General features: G+C 60.8%; 2 protein-coding genes across 6 annotated transcripts; one reads left to right on the forward strand and one right to left on the reverse strand.

The window, feature by feature from the left end:
• Positions 1 to 1,129: 1,129 nt before the first annotated feature.
• ELMO3 (engulfment and cell motility 3) lies at positions 1,130 to 4,274 on the forward strand. Its single transcript, XM_004704619.4, has 15 exons — positions 1,130 to 1,272; positions 1,380 to 1,531; positions 1,612 to 1,690; positions 1,774 to 1,824; positions 1,913 to 2,035; positions 2,124 to 2,255; positions 2,338 to 2,439; positions 2,527 to 2,635; positions 2,756 to 2,892; positions 2,970 to 3,133; positions 3,245 to 3,357; positions 3,439 to 3,543; positions 3,630 to 3,712; positions 3,794 to 3,880; positions 3,970 to 4,274. The coding sequence occupies exons 1-15, from the start codon at positions 1,219 to 1,221 to the stop codon at positions 4,180 to 4,182; spliced, it is 1,704 nt and encodes a 567-aa protein (XP_004704676.1). The 5' UTR covers positions 1,130 to 1,218; the 3' UTR covers positions 4,183 to 4,274.
• A 213-nt stretch (positions 4,275 to 4,487) lies between these two features.
• Positions 4,488 to 16,144, reverse strand: LOC105978817 (F-box/LRR-repeat protein 2). 5 transcript variants are annotated; one of them, XM_045293592.1, is made up of 7 exons: positions 16,112 to 16,144; positions 12,518 to 12,619; positions 6,558 to 7,553; positions 5,729 to 5,944; positions 5,494 to 5,637; positions 5,141 to 5,358; positions 4,488 to 5,047 (listed from the first exon to the last, which is right to left on the reverse strand). In XM_045293592.1, the coding sequence occupies exons 1-7, from the start codon at positions 16,133 to 16,135 to the stop codon at positions 4,879 to 4,881; spliced, it is 1,869 nt and encodes a 622-aa protein (XP_045149527.1). In that variant the 5' UTR covers positions 16,136 to 16,144; the 3' UTR covers positions 4,488 to 4,878. The 5 variants fall into 5 exon arrangements, with proteins under 5 accessions (XP_045149527.1, XP_045149530.1, XP_045149529.1 ...); XM_045293595.1 differs by lacking the exon at positions 16,112 to 16,144 and adding an exon at positions 14,983 to 14,998; XM_045293594.1 differs by lacking the exon at positions 16,112 to 16,144 and adding an exon at positions 13,196 to 13,271.
• Between the last annotated feature and the right edge of the window lie 28 nt (positions 16,145 to 16,172).

A 16,172-nucleotide genomic window follows, 5' to 3' on the forward strand; every position in this document is an offset into this window, starting at 1 on the left:
AGGAAGTGTGTGCGGAGTGAGTGCGGGCTGTCCCCGGGTGCGGGAGGGCCGGCGGCACCCCCTAGCGGCCGCACTGAGCCTCGCGCCCGCCTGCCCGCCGCAGGTGGAGTCTGGCTCACTCGGAGCGTTACGCCCTGCAGTTTGCTGACGGGCACAGGAGATACATCACCGAGAGCGTGAGTCCCTTCCTTCCAGGCCACCCTGTAGACTCCAGAGGAACCTCCCTGTGACCCCTTCTCATCTACCGGGCCCTGATCCTTCGGACCCATCATGCCCTATTCTGAAACGGGATCTTGTGGTGGTGGAGTGGCCATGGCAGAGGCAGCTCAATTGACTCCGATTCAGCGACCCCAGAGGACAGAGTAGATCTGCCCCATACTGTTTCCAAGGCCGGAAGGAGCCCTAGTGACACCGTGGTTAAGCAACTGGCTGGGAACCAAAGGTTGGCAGTTTGAATCCGCAGGGGTCCCCAGGGTTAAGATGACAGCCTTGGAAACTCCCAAGGGGGCAGTTCTGGCTGGTCCTCCGTCCTGGGGTGGGGTGGGGGTGTCTTGAGTCAGAACTGCTGCCATGGCGGTGGGTTCGGGTCACCGAGTCTTTTCTCCGTGGAGCAGTGGGCAGGACTGAAGAAGCCCAGACCTCTCTGCTAGCAGTCGGGAGCTTAGTCTAGGCACTAGGGCTCCTTCATCTTGCTTTTTCTGACCCCCAAGCCTCCTGACCCTGTCCTGCTGTGTCTTCCACAGAACCGTGGGGAGATCAAGAACGGCAGCATCCTGTGCCTCAGCACTGCTCCAGTAATGCTCTTCCTGCCCTCTCCCCTTGTCCCCCTCCCCCTGCCCTGGACTGTGCCGCCTTTCTGCCCTCCCCCAGCCCCTTCACCTCTGTCCCTGCCCCTACCAGGACCTAGAGGCCCAGAAGCTGCTGGCTGGGCTGCAGAGTGGGAGCCGCGAAGGGCGCCGGGAGGCCCTGCAAGACCTGGTCCTTCTGGCTCCAGACCTGACCTTTGCCCGGGAGGTCATTAGCCGCAATGGGCTTCAGAGGCTCGGCACCATCATTGAGGATGGGGATGAGTGAGCGAGCGTGGGGCTGTGGCGGGGAAGGGTACCTGGGGGTGGCAGGGTGGCGGGAGGGCTGTTCTGGCCTGGTGCTCAGCATCCTACGTCCTCACCCAGCCTAGGGGAGGTGCTGGCCCTCGGGCTACAGGCCTTCTCGGAGCTCATGGAACATGGAGTGGTGTCCTGGGAGACGCTGAGCATCCCCTTGGTCAGGAAGGTGGGTGAGCTTTGCCCGGGCAAAGAGTGGGGACAGCGGGGCAGCATTGGGACCAACCAGCCTCAGTGGGGGCGCTGACCACCCCACCCCACCCCCCGCCCTCACAGGTGGTGTGCTACGTGAACACGAACCTGATGCATGCCTCCGTGCAGCCGCTGGCCCTTGGGTTGCTGGAGAGCGTTACCTTAAGCAGCCCAGTGCTGGGCCAACTGGTCAAAAGTGAGGTGCCCCTGGACCGGCTGCTGGTTCACCTTCAGGTGTAAGTGCCAGGATGGGGTGCAGGTGGGAGGGGGGCTGGTCCCAACCCCACATGGCCTCTAAGTGCCCCTCTCGACACAGGATGAGCCAGCAGCTGCAAACCAAGGCCTTGGCACTGTTGACAGCCCTACTGCAGGGGGCCAGCCTGGCCGATCGCAAGGTGGGTGTCTCCTGGGGACCCCCTGAAACCTGGAGGCTGGGTGGGGGGTGGCTGGCTCATCTCCATTCCCCCTCCCCCCTCAGCACATGCTCGACTACCTGTGGCAGAGGAACCTTCGCCAGTTCATCTACAAGGTAGGAAAGGCAGGGCCAGGGCCACCCCTTGCCACTCACCCTCCCTGGGCCTGCCTGTGCTCACACCCACGGGCTAATGGTCTCCCAGAACATCATCCACAGTGCAGCGCCCCTGGGCGACGAGATGGCGCATCATCTGTACGTCCTGCAGGCCCTCACGCTGGGGCTGCTGGAGCCACGAATGCGGACGCCACTAGACCCCTACAGCCAGGTACGTACAGCTGGGTCTTGGGAAGAGGCAGGGGGCAGCTTGGAGCTTGATCTTGACCTGCCCCCCACCCCCACCCCACTGTCCGCAGGAGCAGCGGGAGCAGCTGCAGGCCTTGCGCCAGGCGGCCTTTGAGCCAGAAGGGGAGTCCTCGGGCACGGGGCTGAGCGCAGACCGCCGCCGGTCCCTATGTGCCCGTGAGTTCCGAAAGCTGGGCTTCTCGGTGAGTGAGCCCCTCCCCACGTGCCCCTACCCCTGCCTCGGCTCAGGGCGGTGGCCCTGCCTGAGCTGCCCATGTCCCTCAGAACAGCAATCCTGCCCAGGACCTAGAGCGCGTGCCCCCCGGTCTGCTGGCCTTGGACAACATGCTCTATTTTTCCAGGCACGCGCCCAGCGCCTACAGCCGGGTCAGTGATGGGCGGGGCAGGGACCCCACGTGGGCGGGACCCCACGTAGGCGGGGCTTAGCTCACCAGGGCACCCCTGTGCCCCCAGTTTGTGTTGGAGAACAGCAGCCGGGAGGACAAGCACGAATGCCCCTTCGCCCGCAGCAGCATCCAGCTGACCGTCCTGCTGTGTGAGCTGCTGCACGTCGGCGAGGCCTGTGAGGAGGGCCTGGGGGTAGCGGTAGCGCGGGGCGGGGCCGGGGGGCGGAAGGGCAGAGAGGGCCAGGGCTGCACACACTCCCCCTGAGCCCCTACTGCCTCCCCGCCCTCCGCCTCAGGCTCCGAGACGGCCCAGGACTTCTCACCCATGTTCTTCGGCCAAGACCAGAGCTTCCACGAGATCTTCTGCGTGGCCATCCAGCTGCTGAATAAGACCTGGAAGGAGATGCGGGCCACCCACGAAGACTTCGATAAGGTGGGTTGCCGCAGGGGCACGCTGGGGAGCTGGGGGTGCCCAGAGCCAGGCGCTGAACGGGGTTCGGGTGGTCTCAGGTCATGCAGGTGGTTCGGGAGCAGCTGGCCCGCACGCTGGCCCTGAAACCCACCTCTCTGGAGTTCTTCCGGTCCAAGGTGAACGCGCTCACCTATGGGGAGGTGCTGCGACTGCGGCAGACAGAGCGCTTGCACCAGGAGGGCACCCTGGCCCCTCCTATACTGTGAGTTTGTGGGGTGTGGTCACCCTGCCCACCCCACTGGGACCTAGGGGACCTGTCCCGTGTCTTGGTCAGCGATCAACGAAGCCTCCGTCCCCACCCCCGACCCTCCAGAGAGCTGCGGGAGAAGCTGAAGCCAGAGCTCCTGGGCCTGATCCGCCAGCAGCGCTTGCTTCGCCTCTGCGAGGGGACGCTCTTCCGCAAGATCAGCAGCCGCAGGCGCCAAGGTCGCTGACCTCACGGGGGTCAGGCGGCACGGTGGACCAGGGCGCCCTCTCCATGCCTGACTCTCCCCTCTCTCCCCGCAGACAAACTGTGGTTCTGCTGCTTGTCCCCCAACCACAAGGTGCTGCAGTACGGGGATGTGGAGGAGGGCTCCAGCCTGCCGCCCCCCGAGAGCCTGCCTGAGCAGCGTGAGTGTGCGGGGAGCAGAAGCCAGGCGTGTATCTGCTCCCAGGCCAGCCTGGACTCCGGGGCTCAGCAAGCTCTCTTCCTGCAGTCCCCGTGGCCGACATCCGGGCGCTGGTGACCGGCAGGGACTGCCCCCACATCCGGGAGAAGGGCTCCGGGAAGCAGAACAAGGTGAGAACAGCGGGAGCTGCAGCGCCTTTCTTCCCACTGCCCAAGGCCCCTGCTCAGCGCTCCTTGTATCCCCACCCCCAGGACCTCTGCGAGTTGGCCTTCTCAGTCAGCTATGACCTCGGGGAGCGGGAAGCGTTCCTCAACTTCATAGCCCCCTCCAAGCGGGAGGTGAGTGTGTGTGGGGCGGGCCAGCTGTGAGGCGTGGGGTGGGGGGGGCGGGGCAGGAAGACAGGCCCTCAGACTGACCCCTCCTGCAGTTCCACCTGTGGACAGATGGGCTGTGTGCCCTACTGGGTATCGCCATGGGCAGTGAGCAGACGCGGCTGGACCTGGAGCTGCTGCTGGCCATGGAGACCAAGCTGCGGCTGCTGGAGCTGGAGAACGTGCCCATCCCCGAGCAGCCACCCCCCGTGCCCCCACCCCCCACCAACTTCAACTTCTGCTACGACTGTAGCATCGCTGAGCCTTGACAGTCCCTCAGAGCACGGCGGTGGGCAGGCACTGACACCCCCCCACCACAGAGGCTGTAGAAGAAATAAAGTCAGCTTTCCCTTTCCCTCTTCACACTGGGCTGGTGAGGCGCCAGGGGCAGGGCCTGGCAGTGAGAGCTGAGGGGCTGGTGGAGTGGGGGTGAGGTGGGCGCTAGGCCTGGCTAAGAGGCACCCAGCATAGAGCAGCCTGTGGCCTCTGGGCCAGCAGAGAAGATGGTGCTTCTGGGGTCTTGAGCTGAGGTGGTGGGGGGAGCCCTTCAGTCTGAGAACAGCCGAGGACAAGGTGAGATAGGGAGTTTTTAATCTTGTTTGGGTTCACAGCAAACACTGACTTATCACTGAAAGGGTGCCTTCAGGGGACAAGGTTAAGGCCAGGCCTCCTGGTCTGAGAAGGGGGCAGGGCCAAGAGGTGCAGGTCTGCCCCTCCCTTCCTAGCACTACGTCCTGCCCACCTTGGGGCTGGGCCCAGGGCCGTTCCGGCCACATGGAGCTGGAGAAGATGCTGTGGGCCCTGCATCGATGGGCCCTACCCCAAGCCCTCCCTAGGAAAGGGGTTTGGAGCTTGGGAAAGGCACTCTGGGGGGTAGCAGAGAAAGGAGGCAGGGGACAGAGTCAGACTCCAGATCAAGAGGTCAGGACTGGGGATGCCGGGGCTAAGGGGCCAGTGGCCTGACCTCAGAGTGTTAGGGACAGGTCAGCCCCTCCTACGAAGCGGGATTGGATGCAGGTCACCTGGGGCAGTTGGGCTTGGAGGCGCCTGATGGCAGCCATGCTGATCCCAGGACACATGGCCACATCCAGCACCCGGAGTCGCTTGCATGCCTGCCCAATGGTGTCCAGGGTCCTGCAGGAAGGCCACTAAGTAGGCACCTGCCCAGTGGGCCTGGCCCGGCCTCCACCCGTCTTCGTCTGCTTGAGTCAGTATGTGGACACTCACTGCTCCGTGAGCTGACTGCAGCTGGACAGGTTGAGGTCCTGCAGCCTTGGCCAGGAGCCGGCTGCCTGGGCCCAGCCCTGGTCACTGAGGAGGTGGCAGTGGCTCACTGCCAAGTGTTCCAGGCTGGGGCAGCCCCTGGCTACCGCCATGAGACCTCTGTCTGAGAACGCTGGCAGCAGGCTCAGCGACAATTTCCTCAGCTGGGGGAACTGGAGTACCTGCAAAGATGGGGTGCCCAGGGGCTACGGCACAGCCCAAGCCAGGGCCGGTTCCCCAATCCCCAGCCAGGCCAGAGGCGGGGGGAGGGGAGGGCAGACCCCTGGCTCTAGTCCTAAGGAGGCTTCAGCTCACACCTTCGTCAGGCTGGCATCAGTCAGCTGGCTGCAGGCTGTGAGGTCCAGCTCATGCAGGGCCTGCAGAAGGAGCAGGGAGGGGCCCTGCGGGCTGGGAGGGCGCTCTTCGGGGTCTGTGGCCTGATGCTCCAACTCGGGGTACAGCTGTGGGGAGAAGCTCCTGCTGAGTCTGGCCCCCGGTGCCCTTAGGGAGGGGCAAGAGGGAAGCTGCACCTCGCCCACTGGGGGCCCGCACCTGCAACATCTGCGCAGGTCCCTCGCTTGGCTGCCCTAGGCCCAGGAGCCCCCAGTCCTGGAGCTCCCTGCACCACGCCAGGCGTAGGACGGAGAGGTGGGGGAGCTTGGTGCAGATGGCCTGCAGGCTCCGGCTGGTGAGGGCCACGCAGGAAGACAAGTCCAGCACCCTGAGGCTGGGAGCTAGCGCTGCCACCAAGGAAAGCACTGTGGCATCCTACAAAGGGAGTGGAGAGGGCCACGGGTGGTGGTGCCTGTACCACCAAGGGCGGCGTCCACAGGAAGGCCAGAGCAGTGGGCAGGGTGGGCCTGGATTGCTGGTGGACAAAGGCCTAGCCCGGGGCCTGCAGGTGGAAGCGGTCCCTGGGGTGTTGCCCTGGTCATGCATCCAGGCCCAGCTGAAGGGGTGGGCTGAGGCAGCCTCTGACAGAGCCGATTGGGCTAAAGTGGGCTGAGCTAATCAGCTCTGCTCCCTGGGAACAGGCTCAAGGTTGGAAAGTGGGGGCGGGGGCAGAGTCCCTGAGAGAAAGAAGCCTGGTGGGAAGAGGTGGGGTGGAAGGGCTTCTGGGGAAGCAGGTGGAGAGCAGGGGTTGGGAGAGGAGAGTGGAGTAACAATGCTGAGCTGAAGGCTGACATGAGACCAGCACCTCAGCCCCCCTGTCCTGCAGGCCTGGCATGTTGCTGGGCCCGGGGGGTGTCTCTGGGGAGGAGCAGAATGAAGCCCAATTTCCCTCCCCACTGCTGGTCCTTGGGCACAACTCCGGAGCTGCTGTTCTGGGTGCCACCGGGCAAGGCCCTCAGGCCCTGGCAGGGGGGGCTGACACGCTCACCTTGAGGGCAGAGCAGTAGGCCAGGCTGAGGGAGGCCAGGGGCAGCGGCGGGGCTTTGCACTCTGAGCCCAGGGCCTGGGCCAGCTCCCACCCGCTCAGCAGGCAGCACTCGGCCAGGTCGAGGTTCCGCAGTTCCCGCAGGCTCCCCAGGGCGGCACAGCTGGCATCAGTCAGGCGCTGCAGTTTCCGCAGGCTCAGGTGCTGCAGGTGCCGCAGGCCCCGGCTGACGGCCAGCAGTGCCCCATCAGCCAGTTCCGAGCAGCCGCTGAGGTCCAGGGAGGTGAGGCCAGGCTGCTGGCGGCACAGGACGGCTATGGCCTCTGTAGACAGGTCCCGGCAGCCACGGAGCAGCAGCTCCCGCAGCTGCAGGCCAGCCACCTGACCCAGGGCCTGCAAGGCCTCGGCGGGCAGGCCAGTGCCACTCAGGTCCAGGGCACGCAGCCGGCCCGCCCGCTCCTTCACGAACCGCAGAAGGTTCCGGAAGGACAGGAGGGAGGGGCTGGAGTCCTGGGGGCCAGGGGAGACTCGGACTGGGCGCCTCTCGAAAGTTAAGTGGCAGTAGGCCAAGGAGAGACACTCCAGGCTGGGGGCACAGCTGCTGAGCCGGTTGAAACTGAGGTCGGCCAGGTCCCGCAGGCTGGCCAGGCTGAGCTCCCGGAGGCCACCCAGCGCCTCCCGGGCACGCTGCGCCACTTCCTGCTGGGCCAGCAGCATGCCCGAGGTGAAAAGGCTGTTGCAGCCGCTCAGGTCGAGGGTCCGCAGGGCCGGGCAGCCCATGATCAGGGTCATGAAGGAGGCCTCCGTGGGGCTGCCCCCGCCCAGACACAAGCTCTGCAGGTGTGGGCCCAGGTGGTAGGCGACAGCCTGCAGCACCTGGTGGGCAGCTGGTGAGCCATCCAGGTTGCTCAGGCTGATGCAGGAGATGCCCTGGACGCCCAGGTTCTCGATGGCCGGGAGGGAGGCTGAGGCCACAGGGATGTTGTATCTCACGTTTGTCTGAAGAGCAACAGAGGCCTGCGTTAGCCCTGCCTCCAGTGGGATGGGCAGGGGGGCCTGGTGAAGAGAAGGGCAGGCCAGGGCCGGGGGCAGGATGGGGATACCTGGTGTGTGATGCTGGGTGGTTGAGTGGGGGATGGAACCTGGAAGCAGCCCAACAACACCCGAGGGTGGGGGGAAGGGTGAGCATTGGGGGTGGGGGGCTTTCAGGAGGCCTATAAGACAACTATCACTTACCACAACCTTGTCATCCAGGTGCCAGCGACTGGGGGCAGGCAGTGAGGCGTGGGTCCCCTGGTGGCCTCAGTGTGTCTGAGCCACATAGATGCTTATGTGAGTTTTGTGTGTACGTGGAAGGCTGTGTAGATGCCTGTGTGTGTATGTGCAAGAGAGAGAAAGAGACTTCATACTAGCAGGGCCTCCTGGCATGGGACCCTGGGTGCATCGGAGTTCACGAGGTCTTTGTGACCCCACGGTGCCGCTCTGCAGGGGACCTCAGTCGGCCCAGATAGGGGAGAGGAAGCATCTCACTTCTGAGGCCCGCACTCCAGGAACAGATCAGAGGGCATGGGGGCAGGTGAGCGAGCACCGGCGAGTGGGTGGAAGCCGGCAGGCCAGCTCAGGGCTGAGTCGCTGTGGGAATAACCAGCTTGTGTAGGAGTTTGGGGAGCCCTCAGCTGAGGGAGGTTCTCACAGACTCTTCGCTGATCTTGTGCCAAAGGGAGCCAGAAGCAAGTTGGTACAACTTGTGGGGGGTAGGGAGAGGGGGAGCGCGGACCTTCTCCGGCCCCCAGCCCGTCCTCCTCCAGCCGACAATCGGGCTGGGGGCCGGGCAAGTGGTCCTCAGCCATGGCTCTCCTGTGTCGAAAATGACCCATGGACAGAGGCAAGCACCCTGACGGCAGCAAACCACCTGATGGTCCCTGTGTGGCTTCCACAGAAAGTCATCAGTAGGGTTCAGGGAGGTGGCAATGTCATCTGTGATCTGTGCTCCGCAGGTTCTCAGGGGGAGTAACTGGCAGCCCACGGAGCATGGCCTCATGGGAAGGAAGGTGTAGTAAGAGGTGGACTCCATTCCAGGAAGAGGGCATTGTGGGTGAGGGTGCTCCCCTAGTGGGTAGGGAGGGTGCCCAAGGGCCCGGGTCCTTCTCTCAGGCTTAAGGAGAGGTGGGAGACAGAAAAGGTTTGTGAGAAGAAGGTAAACTGGGCCTCCAGCCTGCCTGAAGGATTCAACTTGGTGAACAGAGCACACTGTGAGGGGGTGGGGGTGGGGGGGCTGGTTGCCAGGTAGCCGGCCTGGTCTAGCCACCCCCACCAGTCACGTGCCACAGCAGAGCCCCCGCACAGAGGCCTGGACACACCCCCAGACACCAGCTCCAGCAGCAGGTGCTGGCTTGTCTGCCTCCCACCTGCTGAGCTTCGGTGCTCCCTCTCCCTGCCTCCCCATGGAGAGGAGGGCACCAGGGCCACTCTCTGCCGGTCCCATGTTTAGGGCCAGAGAGTGGGAGCAGAGTGGCAGGGCCTTCCAGCATTTGGGGGGGGGGGGAGTGTGTGTTGTGGTTGAAGCCTGCCTTCTCTTGCCCCCTTTTGTTCTTAGCTTGGTGGGAAGTGGGTGGCCTCTGAGGCATACTGGGGGGCGGGGGTGCCCTGACCCTGAGCCATCAGGGCTCAGACCGTAGATGTGATAGGGACCATGAAGGAGGGGTCAGAGCAGACAGCAGGGCGCTTGGGTTATGATCTCTGGTCCTTCCTGGTCCCCAGAGGATGGTGAGGGCACCTGCTCCAGCCTCAGCCACCCTGTCCTCAGAGCCCCAGGGCCCCGAGTTCCTCCTTCCCCAAGGCTGACATCTCAGAGGGTATGCAAGCCATTTGGGAAGAGACCCCCCCCCCCACCTGCTAAAAGGGACACATACCCCTTGGCTGCGTGAGCCAGGGTTTGTGGTACCCAGTGCAGGCAGGCCTGTGAGCCTGTGAGGACAGCCATTTTGCAGAGAACATGGCCCGTCTGCGCAGGTGTGTGTGGTCAAGTCCACCCTGGCTCATAATGACCTCACGTGACAGTCAACTGCCCCTCGGGGTTCCTGGGATGTCGCCTTCATGGGGGCGGACCCCAACCACCAACCTTCACATCAGCTGCTGAGTGCTTAGCCGTCTCTCTGCCAGGGCGCCCTGTCTGTCCACTGAGGAAGCCACAGCTAGCGCGCCTGCTCCCCTCTGGGCCTTCACAGACACCCCAAGGGGGAGACCGTGGGGCAGAGCTGGGTTTGCCTGAGTTCTTGTTTCACAGAGACCTAACCCCAACTAGTGGCCCCCACTCCCCACCAATTTCCCAGCCCTAGAGTCTGAGCGAGAGAGAAGGGCCGTGTGTGAGTGTTTGCCTCCTTCTCTGCGGGAACTCTAAGTGAAGAGCGGGACGGGCCATGGGCGCAAGCAGTCACCATCCCCAGTGCAAACCTGCCCCGCCCCCACTGGCTCTGGATGCGGCGCCAGAAGCCCTTTATCCCGCTATTTTACAAGCACTCTTGGGGGGCAGCTTCCCCTAAGACCTCCCCAGAGCCCAGTACAGAGCCAGGGGGCTCGGTGAGGGGCCTGTCTTCAGGGCTATTCAACCTCTCCATGTGCCTCTGGTCACTCCCCATCCTCTACCTGCCCAGGAAGAAATCCCATCTCCAGAGGCCCCGGCTGCAGCTTCTCACTCCCATAGGCCACCAGCCGGAAGGTCCTCAGCAAACATCCCCCCCATTTCTGGGCAGCCACCTGCTTCCTCTGTCTAGGATCGAGCCTTGCAGGCTAGCCCCGTCGTCTCTGCCACCAGCCTGGGACCACCCTTCACCGTCCTTCCCGCCTTCTCGCCCCCGGCACACACCCTGGCTCCAGTGAGTCCCGCCCAACGGGGTGTCAGCACCTTGGGCTTTGCTCCTAGCTGAAACCTCCTTGTCCTCTCTGACTGGACCACGCCTGAGGGCCAGAGTGGTTGGATGCACAACTCACGTGTCACGGACTGTTCTCGAAAACATCTGCCTTAGTGGATGGTCTGCTGTGTATATGCTCAACGCCAAGTCATTCAAACCAACTAACTCTCCCTTAGGACGTCCTACTTAGCGCCTTCCTCTCACAGGAAGCCTCTTCCCCAAGGGTGAGGTCACTACGTTTCTGTCCCGTCCTCATTCACTCCTCAGCCCGCCTGGCTTTGTGCCCACAAGATGCCAGCTTCAGCCTCTGGCCACTGTGTCCTGGAAGTTGACATCACTTGACCTTCTGAGGTTTACAGGGGTGGGAACCTGTTTTCTGCTCAGGCCCTATGGCTAGTGTAACATCACTCAAGGGGCGTGCTGATCAAACACTTAGTCATTAACCCCCCCTGACGTGGTGGCTGGAACTGCTTCCTGTGGTGAGACGTGTAGTGTTAGCTGGTATCAAAGATTTCACAGGACCCATATGGCCAAGGGCCCTCTGACTTGACCCTTGCTGTTGATGCTCTCCCACTTGACCTCTCTGCCCTCCTCTATTGGAGTGTCCTCTGCCTCTCCTTGACCTCAGACCAGGGCCCTCACCCACGGCTTCTCTCTGGCCAGCTGTACCTGCGTCTCCTGCCTGGCTGTTTCCACTTGAGAGAAATGATTCAAATTCCTGGTTTCAACTCCTGCCCATTCTTTAAGGATACCTATAATCTGTGTGTATTATGACACAGACCTTTCTCTGGAATTCCTGACCCCCAAATCCAGCCACCGACTGGGCCTCGCCATCAGCTTCCTCTAGAGAGGGAAAGCAAAGGCCCTGGCTGCGTAACCATCCTAACGCATACTCACAGCCACCCGGTGGGCCATGCCACTCAGAGCGACAAGAGTAGGCCCTACTCACATAAACACATCTAGCATGGGACAAAGGAGGGGTTCTAGCCGGCAAGGGGAAGGTGCTATTTGAAAAAATCATCAGCTTGGCTCTCCTAACCTCACCATGTAGGCCCAGATGCAAGCTAAAGATGAAAACTTAGATCACGGAACAGAAGGAAACGCTGAGTGGATGCCTATTGCACCTGTGGAACAAAGCTCGGATGCTGCTTTTCAAAAATCAATGGAGGAAAGGGGGGAGGAGGGGGAGAGGTTCCCGATCAATACTGTACAAGGTAGGTTCTGACTCTCACACAACAAACCTTATCAATCAAGCACAAAGACGAAAGTGCTAGGAATATAGCTCAGTACGTGGGCCAAGGATTCATATCTTTAATGTACAAAAAGTGCATACAAATTGTCCAGAAAAATACTAGGACCCTCCCCGCAAGAATGGGTAAAGAACATGGCACAAACAGACAGCAGCTAAGGAGAATCACTGTTCAACTTCAGCCACCATCTGAGCGTGGCAAGGACCCATCTTGGCTCCTTCCCAGCTGCCAGAGGCGCCTGCTTCCCTTTGGAGCCGGCCCACCCTGCCCTGCAGGGCGCCAACGCCCCACCACTCTGCAGCTCTCCCGGCTGTCAAGACTCCACAGTGGCCATGGGGAGAAAGCTCAAGCCCCGCCAGCTGGCACCCCTGCCCATCTGCAGCCTAAGCCCCTCTCAGCTCTTCCACCATGTTCCCCTCACACATCCTATCCTTGTGTGGTCATTTCCGGAATGATTGTGCACCTTGGTGCCTTCCACCTCTGCTGTTATCAGTCCTGGAAGACCAAGCTTCACCCTCTCTCCGTGGAAGCCTCCCTGACCCTGTCGGCCCCCTACGGACCTTTCCATCCCAGTGTCGCTGCCCTGTGCAATGGCAGTGTGTGGTCACTCATGTGCGTCTTCTGCTTCGGGGTACTCTGAGGTCCTAGGTCTTACCATCCGTCCGTCCTAGCATTGACTGGGCTAAGTGTTGGTCGAACGAATGTATGAATGCCTGGGTGGAAGATGTACATGCCAGAGCGTGAGCAAGCTGATGTGGGAAAGAACTGAGAAGAGTCCAGGTGAGCGTGGTGGGCACCTTACCTCCCGGAGGGCATTCTGGGCTGCACGGTACCAAGCCCGACTCACGAGCAAGGCCTCTTTCTGATCAGACAGAGGCAGGAAGCTCAGAACGTAAGTGAGAATCTGAGAGGGAAAGAGACAGGGCATCAGGGCGTCAGCACTGGGAGGCTTGGGAAGTAGCCACGCCGAGGGAACGGGCCACTGGCTGCCAGTTCACCGTGGGGCCCAAGTTCAGCAGAACACATGCTTTTCTCCAGCGTGCCTACCCACCCCACCCCCAATCCCATCCCTTTACCATGCAGGAGCCCTTCCTGAGCCTGGACTGGGTCAGGCCTCCCCAGCTGAGAACAATCACACTTCCTGCCCAGCTGGGTGGAAAGAGCCTGGGTGAGGAGGCCAGATAAACCTACTATTGTAATCCTGACTGTCAACAGACAGCAGCTGGGCCTCTTTATGCCCTTCGGGCCTTGACTCCAGTCATCGGGTTCCTTATCTGTCAAGTAGCCATGGTGGTGAGATTTAAATGGTTGTTAGGCGAATTAAAAAAAACCAACAGATTAACGTGTGTGTGTGTGTGTGTGTGTGTGTGTCCTACATAGTATCTACTAGAATATGACAGACACCCAGTGAGTACTTATTAGCTCCTCCAAGCCTGTCTCCTGTCGCATTTTAGGGGAGGGGGTCTAGCATAGTTCTCACCTGAGAAGGCAAGATCACCTGAATTCTTCCCACGGCACAGCCACTGTTTTCCTCCGGTGATTCGCAGGAAGCCCCAGCTTCCTGGCCTCACAGGTCAGGCTCTGGGACACCGCTCTTCCCTCATCTTCTCTACGACTCGGGCCTTCTTAGTGGGCGCTTAGGATGTAATCCCAGCAAGAGCCCGCCTGGGCGCTACAGGCCCAGCCTCTACCCACACCTTGTGAAGCTCCAGGTGGTGGGGTTGGGAAGGGCATTGCCTATGCGGTCAGGAACAATTTGATACTGATGATTCTTTTCTTCTGGAATGATCCTTGACTCCTGTGTCTTCTAGAGCTCTACCTAGCACTCTAACTGCCCTATTGCTGGATTCGTCACAGGCTCAGACCCGGGTCTTATGCTCACAAAGTAAATTGACATGTATGGATGGCGTCAAGCACTTCTGTAGACATGACCCCGTCCGACCCTTTCCAGCCAGTACAGCACACCACTGTTTACCGGCCCCTTCGCTGTCACCTTCATCTCAGCAGATCCAGATCCGAATGAACTAATTTGTGCCTCCGTCCAGTCCACACATGGTCCCTTTTGCAACTTCTTCCCCTTCAGTGCCTGCCCTACTCCCCACCTGAAGAGTCGCCAGACAGCAGCTGGGCCTCTTTATGCCCTTCCGGCCTTGACTCCAGTCACAGGCCTAAGGCACAGGCTTTAGGTCAGGCTAATTAAAAACAAAAACATAAACAACATTCACCACCATGGAGTCAACTCTGACTTACAGCGGCGACCCTCTGACGACAGGGTAGAACTGCCCCGTGGGTTTCCAAGACTGCAAGTCTTTACGGGAGTAGACAGCCGCCTCTTTCTTCCGAGGAGTACCTGGTGGTTCAGACTGCTAACCTTGTTATCAGCAGCCCAATCAACCCACTCCACCGGGGCTCCTCCGGGCTAACTTAGATTCCTCCAAATCCCAGCTTCATTGTTTCCTAGCTATGTAACCTTATGCAAGGTAATTGGCAGCCAAGGGTCTCGGTTTTCACACCTGGAGCACATGGACCCTAACAACCCAGAGCAAGGTCTTATGGGGCTTAAAGTAGGTAACAGACAACAAAGTCCATGACACCTAATAGATGTTCTAGAAATGGTCTCTACTGCTTAGCTAGCTCAGTCCAGGTCCTCGCCCCACAGTCTCCCACCTGAATTCCTGTCTGCACACTGCCACAAGATGATTTTCATAAAGCATGCTAAGTCTGGCCTACCACTAATGAAAACTGTCGGGGTTCCCCAGTAGTTCCAGGACAAAAGCTCCACTCCTGATCAGCACTGCCGGACCCCACACTCAACTGGGCCCCCTGACCCCAAGCCATGTCCTCCAAATACCGCATGCCTATTGCCTTTTGCTCATGTGGGCCTCTTTTCTGGAATGTCCTTCCTTCAGCCTGGCCCCAGCAGGCCTTTCTAATTTCTCCATCTCTTCTCTGCCAAGGTCCACACAGGAGGTATTCAGACAATCCTTACTGGGTTGAATTAAAGATGGACGAGGACCCAGAAAATTGAAGTGGCTCTAATGCACCAGAGGGTTTTCCAGGGAAGGGTGGGGCGATCAGATCAAGCCAACAGTGCCTTACCGAGAGGAGATGGCTAAGAGGGCAAGCACCCCGGGGCCTGGCCTAGGCAAGGGAAGGAGTGCACTGATGGGGCCTGGGACTCTCAGCATAGTGACCCTAGACAGCAAAGTAGACCCTCCCCATAGGGTTTCCATGGCTGTAAATCTTTAGGGAAGCAGATTGCCACACCTTTCTCCGGAGGAGTGCCTGGTGGGTGCAAGCTGCTGATCTTCTGGCTAGCAGTCTAGTGCTTAATGACGATGCCCTTATGAGTCAGCATCGACGGCACCACAGTGAGTTGGGTTGGGTTGGGTCCAAGTCTCCATCCTCAGGGGAGGCAGGGAACCTGTCGAGCTAAGAAAGTGGCGATCTTCTTGGCTGAGCAGCCAACATAAGGAGCAAAAGAGAGCAAGCCTGATCTCACTGAGGAGGAGACGCTACTTTGAGCCGAGACAGGGGGTGGGGTCAGGGTGAGGTGGGTGGACTTTCTAAAAGGGGCGCAGTAAGGACCCAGTGGCTGTCCATGAGAACCTATCCCAATGGGTTACAGAAGATCTGACTGGTCTTCCCTGGACCTGTGGGAATAGTGGATGTTCTCTGAGACCCGAGAAAAGAAGGGATTCCATCCCACGGGATGCAACAGAGTGAGAGCAGGCCTATTTCTCCCTCCAGAAGAGGACACTAATCCAAGACTGACAGGAGAGGGTGATCTGGGCCCCCTGGGAATTGGGAGAGGGCAACTCTTATGGCAAAATGGATGGCGAGGCCATTCCACGAGGCCACAGTGGACGGAATCTGTTATCTCTCTGGGCAATCGGAGAGGTGCAGGTTTGGCCCAGGGGAGACATTCCACAGATCTGCAGGATTACGGAACAGGCCTGTACCCCACTGAAGGCACACGGCGACCATCCGGGAGTTCATAGGATGGTGGGTCCGGCCATCTCTGCGGGTGGAGGGAGTGGAGTAACCTTTCCGTGGAATCAACGGGGATAAGAGAAGGGAGATGGTGCGGGCATCTTCTGCAAGTGAGGAAGGGAGAGAGGCCATCTCGAAGGAAGAAGGGCAGCAGAGGGCCTGACCTCGCTGACTAGCCACCTCCAGGGGCTGTTGAGGAAGGAGTCAGGTCTCCCAACCTAAGGGGACGAGCGCCCCACGACGAAGCCATTACCCAGAGTTGGCAGGTCCCGGGATTAGCCGGGCGCGCAGTTTCCGCCGGGCGGACGGGGCCCGGCGAGCTGCCCGACGGCCCCTCCCCACAGCCCTGGACCCCGAGGGCGGGGCCTGACTCGAGCTAGGCCGGACGGCGGCCTCCTCTCACCTCCAGAGGCAGCGACTCCGCCATCGCATCCCCGCCGTCTGCCCCCCTGCGCAAGGCCTTC

This window comes from Echinops telfairi, unplaced genomic scaffold (assembly GCF_000313985.2).
Source record: "Echinops telfairi isolate 266 unplaced genomic scaffold, ASM31398v2 ScPeMD7_2291;HRSCAF=2852, whole genome shotgun sequence".
Lineage (NCBI taxonomy): Eukaryota > Metazoa > Chordata > Mammalia > Afrosoricida > Tenrecidae > Echinops > Echinops telfairi.

What these genes read in the sequence shown, in the direction of transcription:
- LOC105978817 (XM_045293592.1), bottom strand. Translation starts at nt 16,135, where the DNA reads ATGGCGGAGTCGCTGCCTCTGGAG. An exon ending in CTGATGCCAGCCTGACGAAG is followed by an intron (nt 5,359 to 5,493) that starts GTGTGAGCTGAA and finishes CCATCTTTGCAG; the next exon opens with GTACTCCAGTTCCCCCAGCT. An exon ending in TGCAGTCAGCTCACGGAGCA is followed by an intron (nt 5,048 to 5,140) that starts GTGAGTGTCCAC and finishes GCCTTCCTGCAG; the next exon opens with GACCCTGGACACCATTGGGC.
- ELMO3 (XM_004704619.4), top strand. Translation starts at nt 1,219, where the DNA reads ATGGAACATGGAGTGGTGTCCTGGGAGACGCTGAGCATCCCCTTGGTC. An exon ending in CGCCCAGCGCCTACAGCCGG is followed by an intron (nt 2,440 to 2,526) that starts GTCAGTGATGGG and finishes CTGTGCCCCCAG; the next exon opens with TTTGTGTTGGAGAACAGCAG. An exon ending in CAGCAGCCGCAGGCGCCAAG is followed by an intron (nt 3,358 to 3,438) that starts GTCGCTGACCTC and finishes CTCTCCCCGCAG; the next exon opens with ACAAACTGTGGTTCTGCTGC.